This window comes from Stegastes partitus, unplaced genomic scaffold, assembly GCF_000690725.1.
Source record: "Stegastes partitus isolate 25-593 unplaced genomic scaffold, Stegastes_partitus-1.0.2 Scaffold846, whole genome shotgun sequence".
Taxonomy (NCBI): Eukaryota; Metazoa; Chordata; class Actinopteri; family Pomacentridae; genus Stegastes; species Stegastes partitus.
This window is the reverse complement of record NW_007578577.1, coordinates 251,494-265,658: the sequence shown is the minus strand read 5'-3', so window position 1 is coordinate 265,658 and position 14,165 is coordinate 251,494. Positions and strand designations below refer to the sequence as shown.

The 14,165-nt window shown below is 44.5% G+C and overlaps 1 protein-coding gene across 1 annotated transcript in view; it reads left to right on the top strand.

Moving 5' to 3' along the window:
* Window positions 1–14,165, top strand: part of LOC103365492 (membrane-associated guanylate kinase, WW and PDZ domain-containing protein 1-like) — a 62,480-nt gene that overhangs the window by 21,381 nt on the left and 26,934 nt on the right. Inside the window, exons 9-11 of the mRNA XM_008292937.1 lie at window positions 935–1,054; window positions 3,653–3,838; window positions 4,095–4,754. Coding sequence (XP_008291159.1) covers window positions 935–1,054; window positions 3,653–3,838; window positions 4,095–4,754 — 966 coding nt within the window. The remainder of the gene's footprint in view (window positions 1–934; window positions 1,055–3,652; window positions 3,839–4,094; window positions 4,755–14,165) is intronic.

The window sequence follows — 14,165 nt, the reverse complement described above, 5'->3', positions numbered from 1 at the left end:
CGCAGCCTTTTTGGAGTTAATTTCTGTTTTTGTGCTACCTTTGTATTCTTGTTTGCGCTAATAACTTGAAAGCTTTTTTTTTTCCTAAGGCGATGGCAGGTAAGTTTGACTTCTGCTGAAAGTGATCCGCCTGCTAAAGAGGGGCACCTTCCTAATTTGTGTCAGCTAATAAAGCACTAAGTGCCACTACGAGTAATAACACTAATAATTTAGCGCTCTTCAAAAAGCCTCCATCTAACAAAGCTGCCAAACACAGCCAATAGGTAATCTTAGGTTGCACCTGTTTCCCGTCTTAAATTTTATGCATTCACAGGATGCCCCACAGAGAAATTAATTGTAAATGAAGGCCGGCCCACAAGGGAATTCTCCTATCGTGCTCCCCCTTCTGCTAATTCAGCAGAAAACATTAGATTCACCTCGATTACCTGCTGACTTTTCTCGCATCTGAAAGCTGAGCCTCTCTTCAAAAAACTCCCTTCATGCGGAGTTTTTACCTATTTTTTTCACGTCTGCATTGATTCCATCTCTCTGTTGAGAATATTAATGAAGGTTGCAGTCTGATCTGTGCTGTGATGCTGTAACAAGGTGATTAATCAGAGACGGTGGCCAATATAAAGAAATCGGTTGCTCTGTTTTCACACACCTCTATTGTTATTCAATAGAGAGATGTGAAACAGTGTTAAAGATCATGTGGCCTGTTTAAATTGGGCTCCTTATTGAAGCTCAGTAATGAGATTTGAGACTGTAGTGAAGGTTTTAACCACTTTCCCTCACTTGTTGCTCAGCACTTCTGTCAGCCTCACAAGGCCTCAACACACGGCACAGTAGGCCATGTTATCCAAGGGACCCTTAGTCCAGGTTACTTTTACAAGTAGTAGAGCAGGTGCACCTGTCTAGACTCCATCTAGAGAATATGTGCTTCTTGCTGTTGCAGAGTGGATCGAGGACTCTACGTTGGCAGGGGCTCCATTGGCCAGCTATGCTGCCAACCACCAGGAAACCTACAGGGACCCTCAGACAGGTCCCCCAGTGCCCAATGCGATGGGACAGAAACGTAAGTTCTCATCTGCGGAATTAAATCTGAAACCTAACGAAAGCATCATTTTTCTATTTCTAGGCTGTGGAACCAAACAACAACAAGTTCAACAGAATTCAGCTCTCACTGTATATCTGTGTATAGTCTCAGTCATCCTGGTCGTGGTAGTCCTAAGAGCTTCCGTAGAAAGCAACTGAACTTCTCTTTTCGTTTTCTGAAGACATTTCACCTCTCATCCTAGAGGCTCCTTTAAGCCACAACTGAAGAAGCCTCTTGGAGAAGAGGTGAAACATCAAAAAACTAAATGGAAAAGTCCAGTTGCCTTCTACAGAAGCTCTTAGGACTCTCACAGTGTAGTTTGTTGTCCTGTAAAAGTGCCTCCGGCTGTGTTTGAGGTTTCATGATGGAGGATGAGTTATGAATTGGCACTGTACAGCTGCTCTCTGCAGATGTCATGTCACAAGTAATATTCACCTCATATGTTATGTACAGTGGACTATATTTAGTCGAGACAGTGTTTATATTTTAGTGATGACATACCCAACATGAGTCTGCCAGAACAGTTTCATTTCATAAATGTGCTCCCCATCGTGGCCGCATGCTGATTCTCACCAAACATCTGCCGTGTCGTTCCATTTTCTGGATCAAATAATGGCCTGATTTCACTCATCATTTAGCGATGCACACACCTACAAACACAGTGTCTAGCCGTTACAGTGGGTTTCCTTCTCCTGGTTGCCAGCTCCTTTTATACCAGCCTCCCACTAGCAGCTTGTCTAATTAGCACAGCCATGGCAGAGAATTAACTGCCTCACCCTGTCTCTCTCTCATACTCTCCCTTGCTGCTCCGTCAGCCGCCTTTTCCTTTTCCCTAACGATCTCTTTATTTTATTGCTCACATTTGCTGTCTCGCTGGCTTTTGTCTCGTCTCCCGCCACGTTCTGCTTTGGTTCAGTTGTTGGTACTGTCCATCTTTCTCACTCCCTTGCTCCCCCCCCCATCCCCCCTGCATCTCTGACTCCTACTGACTGACTGTCTTAGCCCTTGATATTCCTCCAGAGAAAGACGTCATTTGAAATCTCTTTATCTAACTGCCTGCTTTCATGTTTCTCCTGCTTCCTGGTCTGTTCTTACATCTCTGGATCCCTTGTGGATAAAGCCGCCATATCAGCTCACAGTTTTGTTACATCTCGCCTGTTCTGAAAAACGCTATTCAAAGGCACTGCACACGAACGCGCTTGCACACACGCCACAAAAAAAAAACACACACGAGAAACACAAGGACGCAAACTGACTCCAAGGGTAATGCATTTTTCATTGAATGCATGAGCCGAAGCTCTGCTATAACCTAATGTAGTACTGCAGGTCACTAAGCGCACATCCCTCTATGATCCGCTCTCGTTAATGTGTACTCTCTTCATCGTCTTCTCCCTTCTTTCCCTCACCTCTGCCAACGTCTACTTATTCATTTGTGTGAAACATATGAAGTAATGTGGAGGAAGTAATTTTCTTTTAATAGACAATTAAAGCTCAGCTTGTGTCTGTATTCAACTGTTCTCCATTTCTCAACGTTGTGGAACGTGAATACCTCACTGCGTTTCTTGATTTAGACTCCATCTCCAATATTTCCTCACTTTATTGTTAATGCCAGATAATGAGGTAGAGAACACCAGAAGAAAGAGACGACTTAAATTAGGTTTGGATAGCAGCATTTGAGCAGCTCCTCTTTTATAAGCTCGCCGTGAATGGTGTTTGATTACTGTGTGAATTAAACCCTAACTACTAGTGGTGAATGATACAGATGTCCTGTTGGCAGAAGAGATTTCAGAAGCTGTTTACTAAGTCGGAGCCCTCTCTCATGCCATCGTGTTTGCCATGTGTAAAGGATGTCATTGGTGCTTAATGAGAATTTGAATAAGGCCCTGCATGTTAGCCAAATAAACAAGCTGGATTTGTATTATATAAGTTTCGTCATTTTAAATGAAAAAGTACCTTTATGTAGGTTCCTTTTAAGGATTAGTGCCCATTGTGCATGTACCTTTTGATGATGACTTTGATCTGTGCTTTTGATTTCAGGCACTTTTAAGTCATCAATATTGCTTCAGTCAGTACAGTATCAATATTTAATCATTTACAAGCATCTTATGCAAGAGTTTTTTTCATTTTATTTTTTTTCCCTCATACATTATGAGTTTCAGTGTAGTTTCCAAATATGTCCTCTCCATGCGGCTACGGTAGTATTGTGCTTGGGATTGGTCTGAGTCCTTTACCTAATTAATACATGTATTATAATCTGCCCATTCTGATTCATGTTGTGTCATCTGGGTAATCAGCAAACATCCACCAATAGTAATTATCCTTGCTTTACTTGGTTGCACTGATCACATCCTCACAGGGAGTAAAGAGTAGTTGTGTGTTTATGTTAATGACGGGCGATACTGTGTTTGTGCAGAACGAGCTTTAGACCATTAAGAATCTCGCCAAAGCCCAGATACAGTGTATTTTGCCAGACTCGAAACACTTTCAGCAGCTGCAGGCCTGTGCACACCGAATTCAGTGCTGCTTAATTGAGTTTGTGCTGTTACATTGGTGTGATCAAAGTGTCTGTGTGTTCAGGAGGGAAGCCTTTCTTTACTCGGAACCGATCCGAACTGAAGGGGACTTTCATCAATACCAAACTGAAGAAGAGTCGCCGGGGGTTTGGTTTTACTGTTGTAGGAGGCGACGAGCCGGATGAGTTCCTGCAGATAAAGAGCCTGGTTCTAGACGGACCTGCCGCCCTCGATGGCAAAATGGAGACGGGTTGGTGTCCTAAATTTATCGAAGTTTACAAAGAAGGAATACTGGTTCAGTTAGATTTCCTGAATGCTGATTGTATAATGTATAAATAAGGAAGATAACTTATATTTGCTCAGTAGAAGCTTCCAAATAAAAGAGCTCTGGCAGACTTTCGACTGTAGTTTTGTTGTGTGTATGGAAGCGTATGCATAATGACAATAAAAAGGATTCTGATTCTGATTCTGAAATGTTTCCCTCAACTTTTGTTTTTCTCTCCAAGGTGATGTGATTGTGAGCGTTAACGACACCTGTGTGCTGGGCTACACCCATGCTCAGGTTGTGAAGATCTTCCAGTCCATCCCAATCGGTTCCATGGTCAACCTGGAGCTGTGCCGTGGCTACCCACTGCCTTTTGACCCCGACGACCCCAACACCAGCCTGGTTACCTCAGTGGCTATCCTCGACAACAAAGAGCCCATCATCGTCAACGGCCAGGAGGCCTCTAACAGCTATGATTCGCCGTCCAGCCACGGCAGCCAGAACAACAACAGCGTCCCGACCAACGGCGGGGCACCCCTCAATGGCCTTCCCCGTCCCCACAGCCCCTCCACAGAGGTGGCGTCCGATACCTCTTCCCAGCACGGCTACCCCAGCGATGTGGTCACCCTGGCCTCATCCATTGCAACACAACCTGAGCTCATCACTGTACACATGGAGAAAGGAGACAAGGGCTTCGGCTTCACCATCGCTGACAGTCCCGGCGGCGGAGGGCAGAGAGTGAAGCAGATCGTGGACTACCCTCGCTGCCGCGGCCTCAGGGAGGGCGACATCATCGTGGAGGTGAACAAGAGAAACGTGCAGAGCATGTCTCACAACCAGGTGGTCGACCTGCTCAGCAAGTGTCCCAAAGGCAGCGAGGTCACCATGCTGGTGCAGAGAGGTGAGCGAAGGCCAATCTCTCTTTATTTTCGCTGGCTGTGTCAGTAAATTTGTCATTTGTACTGTAACTCGTTAGAGCAGACGGAGGTGAGGAAGATTTAGGTAACAGCTGTCAAGTTTTGTGGCAGCCCCTGATTTATGTGCCCATATGTTGAAGTATTGCAAAACAAAACAATCCTTTCCCATGAATCTGACGCTGTTGACTAAAAATAATAGGCTTCTGCCTTGCAGGCTGTTCCCGCTCGCAGAGAGCTCTTTTATTGACACACATATTTATTTATTCATGCAAATAGAGGGTGGAAGGAAAAATAAGAGATTGCAAAGAAGGCAAGATAGAAGGATAATTATGGTAAGGAAGGAGTGAAGGAGCCGCAGAGGAAGTCGAAATAACATTTGAGGACAAGCGATGAGAGATTGAGGTGTTTGTGCTGAATGGCATTGACAGTCAGTCAAAACTGTCCTGAAATGGAAAGAGGGCAGAAGAGTGAAAGTGAAAAGGGTAAAAGGAGGAACTCTGAAAAGAACGGTAAACACGGGAGAGAAACTCAGGTTGAGGTGATGTTTTAGGTCAAAGAGTGAATGTTCTCCTTCCTTTTTCTCAGTCTGTCTCATACCCAGCTTGTCTCTCTGCCCAGGTTCTTTTGCACTCTGCTCTGGTTGTGTTTGCTGTGTTTATTTGGTGACAACATGTCTTTGGTTATTTTGGGCCTTTCGTGCACTGTTAAAGCTAGTTAAAGGTAGTTACTTTAAAGATGCCACCAATTGTGCTGGCATGCATTTCATCCAGCCACCAGACTATCTGACTTGCTTAGAGCTAAGTTATGTGACATTTTAGCCTAAACATAGATTTTCAGTGTTAGTTGGTCAATGTCAGCGCCGTGGAAACTGTGAATGCTTCTATTCAGTGTGCACCACACAGCTTTTGTCATGGCGTCTGATTGAAAATCACTGTCGCACAGAAGCACTAAATGGAAACAAAGCAACTGTGAATGGAGGATAAAACTGAAATGATTGAATTTTGGTATTTTCCCTCCAATCCCCCTCAGACTCACAGACCTCCACAGCTCTAAACGCCCTGTGTGATACAAGTAATTGGACCGTTTTCTCTGTCAGAGTGTCCCAAGCTTGCTTTAGGGCTTATTAATTCAAGTAACTAAAAGCTTTAGTGAGTGTGTGTGTGTACACACATGTAGTTTATCTCCTCAGTAGGGTTAAGTGCTCAGAACTGTCAGGGGAAATTGGTCAGATGAATGGCGACCAAGTTGCATTGCAGCCTCACATTGGCCCGCCGTCTTTCTTTCTGTCCTTTTCGCTACATGTGTTGCTCAGTCTCAACTCGTATCTTCATCTTTTCCTCCATTCCGACTCACACTTTCTTTGTCTGGCTTCTTGACAAACAGTCACACGGTTTCACTCCCCCTCTCTGGCTTTTGTTAATGAGTAGTATTCCTTCATTGTGCCAGTGTACACAAGCCCTTAAAGTGATACGGCCTCATCATGAGCAGCGGCTTAATAGACTGTCAATAAAAGAGGAGGCAGTTTAGCTCAGCGTCTGTAAATGCAGCGACTGGCTCTGGTAGCAGACAAACAGATAAGAGTCTGATAAGATGAATGGCACCGAGGGGAAACACATGTACGCTATGAATGGTGATAACGCACTGGAACATTTTAATTGCACCAGCATTTCTAAATGTATTTTCTGTTTTTATCGTACTTGTTTGCTTGTTTACATGTTTGCTGATCTGGTCTCATGCAAATTAATAATAGAACAGTCTGCACACTGCTCTTGTCCCATTTGCACATTTAAGTACAAATTCCTGTCGGTGAAGTGCTTGATGACTCCAGCAATCACACACATTACTTCTATCAGAGGAACTAGTGAGGCGAGTGCAGTGCCTCCTTCTTTACATATTTGTCCTGAACACTTTTTGTTGTTGTTGTTGTTGTTGCTGAATTAAGTCTTGCCAGGCAGTATGTCATGCTTGTTGGGGGGCAAAAAGGATTTTGCACAAATTATGTTGAAATTTCTCAAAGCAAGGCATCAAAAACAGTATCTTTTTTGGTATCAACAGCAGAATGTGCACTGGTATTCATGTTGACACTTGTGTTGAAAAACTTACAATGGTCCCCAGAACTTAATTTTGCTTTCTGCATGTGTGAGATGTGCGTGAGATGCATGAATCTTGTTTTTTTTTCTCAGTCGAAACAACCAAAATTATGTTTGGCTATTATTTCTATTACTCGATTTGCATTTCTGTTTTGGTCAGTAAATTTCTTATTAAGTCCTGAGGTTGCTAAAGTGGAGGTCAGAACCCCATGGAGGGGTCACAAGGAGATTTCTAAGGATTGGAAAAATGATTAGACACAGCATATACTTCTAGTAAATGCTACCAAATCTATACATAAAATGTTGAATTTAAAGTAAAATCATACAAAAACAAAAAAATGACACCCAGAATGAGGCTCTGCTCCATGCATAGTGCCAGCCCAGATTATTACATTACTGTAACATTGAAATAAAAGTTAAAAGTCCCAGAATTTTGACATGACAGAAACAGTGTAGGACTCTGCTGCTTGTCACATACACACAGACATCACAGTAATCTGCTGCTTGTATGGTGACTCAGTAGTACAGTTTATTCTGTACTTTAAGTTATGTGTTCTGCTACTAGCCTGTATTAAATGACTATAAAATAGTATTATAGTGGTTAGGCTGCTGTGCTCCTTTGTGTTGCCGTTATGCCCATGTTTGAATAGGCCTATTAGAGCGTATGTGGCACTGAGCACAACGCTTGTGTGCTCCTACCACCTCCAGGGATAGTGGGGGTCGCAAGTCTCTGGCACGGTTGTTTTTTTGGGTCGGGGGACTGAAAAGTTCTGGAACATGTGGTTTAATATATAAAAGAGAGACTGCAGTAGGGTCTACTCATAATAAAGGGACGTCTTCAGATGACTTGTTTTATCCGACAAACAGTCAAAAATACCTTCAGGTTTTATTTAGACAGACATTAAACAGCAAATTCTCACAGTGGAGAAGCTGCGACAAGCTGCTGATTCAATAAATTACTTAAATGTCATCAATCCATTTTCTAATTTCAGCTAATTGAAAAAAATCCCTTTCTGGTCATTTATTTAACTCCTAAAAACAGATCTATGTACACTGAAGTTTTTTTTTTTTTCCCCCATGAAAATAATCATTTCCTGCCTTAAAATGACTTACTTGTAACTCTGCACCATACGTTCATCTCTTTCAACACTCATTTTGAGCCAATACAGTGTATACACTTCAGGCAAATAATAAATCTTTTAGATAGCCTATATGTGGTGTTGAAGATGAATTAAAATTAGTTTTAGATGTTTCTTCGAGCTGAATAAATTAAAGAACAGGAGCAGCTATCAGGGTTACCTTTCCTCCATCAAAGCTTATTGACATATACTGTGTGTGTGTGTGAGTGTATCGGTGTTTATTCCTTCCTCCCACACATTTCCCATCCGTCAGCATCCTCCCGCTGCGCTCACACATCACCATTTGCATGTCACATGCGTTGCTAACATATATACGCACACAGCAGCACTCATGAGAACATCAACTGAGGTTCTAGTCACGGTGCCTTAATTACTCTCCCACTCGTGCTCTCTCTTCAATGCTGTCTCACTCCGAATCACTCCAGCACTAGCAGCAAAGCACACTGGCCTCTAATTGGGGTCCTGATGTCAGCTTTGCTTATAACACACATACATCTTTTTTCTCTCTTGTGCTCGCTTTTACTCTCACTCTCCTTCCATCCATCAAAAAATGTCTTCTTGCCTGAGCACACGCTGCTTGTGCATGTACTCGCATGCGCGCACACATACATATGCATTCTGGCTCAACAGTCATGCGTCCAATTACCTATTAGAGGCAGAAGGACCCCAGTTCGGTCTTAATTGGCGAAGATCCACCCCGTCCATCCCCTTCCCCCTCTTTTTTTCCTGTTTCTGTCCCCCCCCTCCCCAACTGCCGGCATGTAGATTCACACCTGCTCGCCCACACGAAGATGGGAGTCGATCCCCGAGGACCAACACGTCGAAGAAACACTCGTTAAGGCGGCTGCATGCAACAGTGTGCCCTCTCGGCCCTCTCCCACTGTTTTTCTCACAGCGAGTGAGAACATGCGCAGTCCTGCTCGGGTGAAATTTGAATGTGTGTTTCCATTCCTCACTAGCGACATTGTGCTGAGTTCTTTTTGGAGGTGGGTGAAAGACTCTCTACGAAGAATCTCATTTTTTTGTCTGAGTAACCTGCATTAGTTATGAATGATCTTTTCTTGACCCATTTTTGCTCAGATAATAGACACATTAGAAGAGCCGCCCACAGGTCAGTGTCTGCTTGTGACACCGTTTCACAGGTTAAACACACAAGACACTGTGGTTTAAGGCGTTTTTTTATACTCCGAGATCCATTTCCTATAAGCACGCAGGAATGATTTATTACTTCAATCAGGTCTGTGTTTTGTGATACATAGTGCTTTCATTTGTCTAATTACTCTGCTCTAATGGGCTCATTTTCGCCTGCCTGTCTTCTCCTGGCCTCACTGATGCACCGGCATAATTCATTTTGGCCGCCTGATGTCTTCCCATCGCTGAGATGCTGATTTCCTTTCCCCCGTTCCCTTTAAAAAGGTGTAAATGCTACAGGGTCCATAGGGATGCATGCACCTGCTGTACAGCATTTTGTCAGTGAAAACTTGTTTAGGTGTAAAAATTTCTGAAACACGACCTCTCAATAGCCCAGCAGCTCATGTCATTAGTCGGCAGTGGAGAAATGAAGCCTATTTGTCTCAGCGTGTGTGGAATTATGCCCTTTTTTTTTACCTGTTTGTAAGGCCAGACAGGTGCTGCAATGAATGCGAGGTAATTTGTGCTTGGCTGCAGCGACCGCTCGGAGCAATGTGCAGGGAATGGAAGGATACAGGGAGGAGGAGAAGGGTGGATGGAAGGATGTCAGCGGATCAGAGAGATGATGAAAGAGCAGCACGGAAACCCCCATGATGCTCTGCTCTCTAAGCACCCTCCCTTCCCCCTCCACCCAAACTTCATGACTCATCAATCAACAATGACACATTAGTCCCTGCTGGGCAATCAGACCTCACACTCCTCTGCTCTCTCAGTGAGAGAAGGGCCTTTTTCTCTCCTCCCACATACTCCGACGGACGCCCAAATGGCAGGTTACAGGACTAAAACAGACAAGAGGTGTTCAGCTGTTCCACAAATGTCAGCATATTTGATGAACCCCTTGACTACACAGTTAATTTTCCTTATCTCCTTTGAATTAGCGAGGAGCCAAACACCCGAAGACATGACCTCAGACTAAGTGCGCGGCCTCTCGGAAAACTCCTAATAGCATTCATAGCATTAGAGCAAGCCGCTGTTTGGCCTCTTATTTATGTTTGTTTGAATTTCCCCTCATTGCTTTTAAGTGCAGTACGAAGGAGATTTATTGTACCCTTGTAGACAGACAGGAGGGTGAAATGTGTGCTTGCCTTTGTTTTGTTTGTTTTGTTTTTTTTAATGGACATGCAGCTTAAAGAGGGTAAGAACACCAAGTGGATCACTGCCACCGTAGATAGCTCTTATTGGCAAAACGGTGGGCAAGTCCTCAGACAGCTCGCAAATGCTTCCTGTCAAAAAGCACTCCACGGTTTTTGTTCTTTGAGGACACACACTGATGGGCACAAACACAATTACGTGAACCTACATAACCCATATAAACAAACTCCCAGTTACCGGCACGCACATCCATAAGGCTCGTTTAATGTGGACAGTCTCGTACACACCCATTAGTAAGAGATAAACGCTGATGATGGGTCCCTGCACGGACCAAAGCAGGAAATCAATTCACTGTATGGGCAGGAAGCGTCGTATTTTTTTGCCCACTTCGCATTAAAAATTCTGCTGACTGAACGTTCCAATGGCACCATAACGAACAGCATTGCAGTCCGTAAAGGCGACGACGGGGGAGCGAGCTCGGCCGCTCGGTGCCCACCATTCACCTCTGCTCATTTTTGAGCTTGCTGGAGGCTCGAGCCGGTGAATCACTGCTTGTTGCACAGGGGGACGAGGTGAAGCCTCCCTCTCCCTCCTCCCCCCCGACCCCAACCAATCTCCCATGTCTTCATACCTCCGTAGCCATTGGAGGACTCGTAAATCTCCACCATTTCACCATCTTTTGTTTCCATGACAATGCTCTGCAGATATTCTGCACTGGGGTCTCCTCTGGGTGAATGTGTGCATTTGTGGGAGGAGGGGATTTCACCCCTTGTCTTTTATTTATTTATTTATTTATTTTTAAAGCTACAAAATGCTCACTGGTTTAGATTTTTTTGGATAAAAAAAAAAAACCTGTCACAAACTATTGCATTTTTTTTTCATTTTGGAATGCGTGTTCTCGCCGGTCATCTTTGCTACCATTTCGTCACATTGGTGTGTTTCCACTGTAGCATTAAAATTCACTGTTTACACACACAAACACACACACACACACACACACACAGAGGAAGCGAAATAAAGCTGTACTCTGCATGGCTGTCACATCCAGGCTGCTGATGTACACAGCTGATAGGAGCGGTTTCACTCCTTCACTGTACAGCAGAGAGCAGCTCACCACAACAACGGTTGCTTGGAGACCGTCTGTCACTTCCCCACGGTCACCAGGCACTGTCGCCACGGTGACAGATGGACCTGCCTGTTGGAAGCCATCACTCCTAGCCGAGATCTACCAGCACGTACACATACACTCGCGCTGTGGACAGACAACATAATCTGCTTAGTAATGGCTTCCGTTTAGTGTCTGCTGTGCTGCCAGGTTGGTGCAACAGTTTCTATCAGTTGACGGGAACCGTACAATGCATTCAGCAGAAGGTACATTACCTCTCGTCAGACCCTTTTCAGCAGAATACAATTAATCCGAACCAAAGGCCCCTTTGGCAGCAAATTCTGCTGAATCCATTCTTTCCTGCGCGCCGATCTTGACTCAGGGTGCTTGATATGTACAATAGCAGTTCTTACATCAGACACACAAGCGTGCATTGTCGTCACACACCCGGACTGTTGTCGCACAAAGACAAACAAGTCATGTTCGCGAAAATGTGTGTGTTTTTTCTTCCCCTCAGGCAATGAAATAAGATTGTTATTCTGTCAAGCTCAATAAAAAAAAAAAAATTCACCGCAATCCTCAAATATACAGGATACTTCATTATTTGGGCTTTCTCGGAAATCATAATATTCCGTTGAAATATCATTGATCATAAAAACGGCATATTATACAAATTTAGTGCCCTCTTGGTCGATTATTCACTCTTACGAAAGCAGTTCCTGTCACACATTGTATGATTTACTAAGTATAATAAAGAGTGAAATGAGCGGGAGGCCCCACAGCGGTTCCCGGGTCCATTATTTGAGAGCTGGAGGCGCCGAGGATTTCGCTGAGCTCTCTCGCTCAGGCTGTCAGTGTGCAGGCCAGGCCAGATCACCCACCTGTCCAAAACCGCTCTTTCCTCCCTGTTGTGTGTAATTAGGGCTGGAGGTTGGCCCAAACAGCCACAATACCTTTTGATCCGAGAGCTTCAAACGCACTCTGGCGCTACACAGACACCAAACGCCGCCGAAACCGCTTCTGCCTGCAAATGTAATGTTGACCTTTGCACATATTTGTTGTCCCCATTTTTATTTGCAACACTAAAATACAAATGATCTGTCGATAATTGTTAATGAATGTGGTATTTTGTGTAGACCTAAGTTGCTGGGACATGTTTATATACCTCTTTTTTTGTCTCACTAACAGTCAAGACCAACTAGTTTTGAGTTTTACTTTCCATTTTATTATGGAAACCACTTATAAGTGGTTGTCTGTGTTGCTTTAAGATCGGAGCATTCTCATTTCAAGGTGAAACAGAGAGTGTACTGTACATGACGAGCTTCTGAGTAAACCCATACCTGAGTCTGTTGATTATTTGCTTGGGTGTGTCCGTCTTCTGTATCTATGTGTCTGGTGGAGACGCTGGGAGGGAGTCGGACAGAATAAGCAGATGAAGGATAATCAAACGCTGTTCTGACGCTTTGACTGGCATCATCCGGAGCCCAGAGAGAATACCTTTTAGGATTGACAGTGCGATTCTGTGTACGTGTCTCATTTAGGGGATTTGCTTCTGAATGAATGATTCCTATCGATTTTGGAAAAAAAGTTGAAAAGGGGAGAGAGATGGGAGGGTGGGGGAGGAAGAGTGGTGGTGAGGAGGGGAGGGTGAAGCAAGGAGAGAAGAAGAAAAAAAAAAAACTGCAGACGCAACACAGTTGGAGCTGTCAGTTGTGAATGAACCCAGATGTCAGGGAGATAAAGAAGACAAGAGCGTGTGCGTGTAAAAGATCTTATCCTCTCAGTTTCCCAAAAGGATTGACACACAATAGTGGCCCCATTTCCTCAGATGAAACACCGCCCAGCCTCGGTCCTGCTTTACATACATGTTGTGCGTCAGAGGTGTGTGTGTGTGTGTGTGAGGTTCACACCAATTCTTGTTGTATCATAAATACCAGGGAGGTAAATAAAAACATTAGCCCTGCATTTCCTCTTTGTTTCACGCGTTCCCGCTCTCATTTCCATAACTTCATACAACTGTTTGTTTCACGCAGAGCTGAGGGAGGGAGGAATCACAGGAGGGGGAGAGGGCAGTGATGTGCTTGAGGAGCAAATTTCCCTGGTTAGATCCAGGCTGTGTTAGCATCTTAGTAATCCGTCAGTCTCTCCCTCTCTCTCTTTTTTGTAAATTTATTTTTTAATGCGCGCGTGTGTGTGCTTGTCTGTGATAATGATTTTTTCTGCAATGATATTTCCTGGGTACTGCTCACTCACGCAGAAACACGTCTGTCATACCTTAAGCACACTTTGATTTGTGTCGGGAGTGCTGCATGAAGCCATCTGATGCCTGCCTGTGCGTGTGCGTGTGTGAGTGTGTGTGTGCAGCTGCATGGATGTTTACCAGCATGTGTGGGTGGGAGGGAGACCGAGATGGAGCGTAGAGAGGAAGAGGGAGGGAGGGTGATGATGCTGAGGGAAGAAAAGGGAGGGAGGACAGTGTGCAGTGAGGTGAGAGAGAGAGAGAGAGAGAAAGAGAGAGAGAGAGTGAGAGAGAGAGAACGGGGGGGAAAAAAAGGAAAAGGCAGCTGGAAAGGGAGAGACCAAGGAGGACGCGCCAACTGCCTATAGATGCTGGAGCCTTCGACAGCGGAGCGCGGCGCTCAGCGGACACAGGAAGATGGTCTCAGTAAGAGGGGAACTGACGGTTGCCTATAATTTAATGTTCAGTATCTTGGACTCCTTCTCCATGGGTAATGCTACGGCCAAGAACTCCAGAGCAAAAGCTCGCTTTTTTTTTTT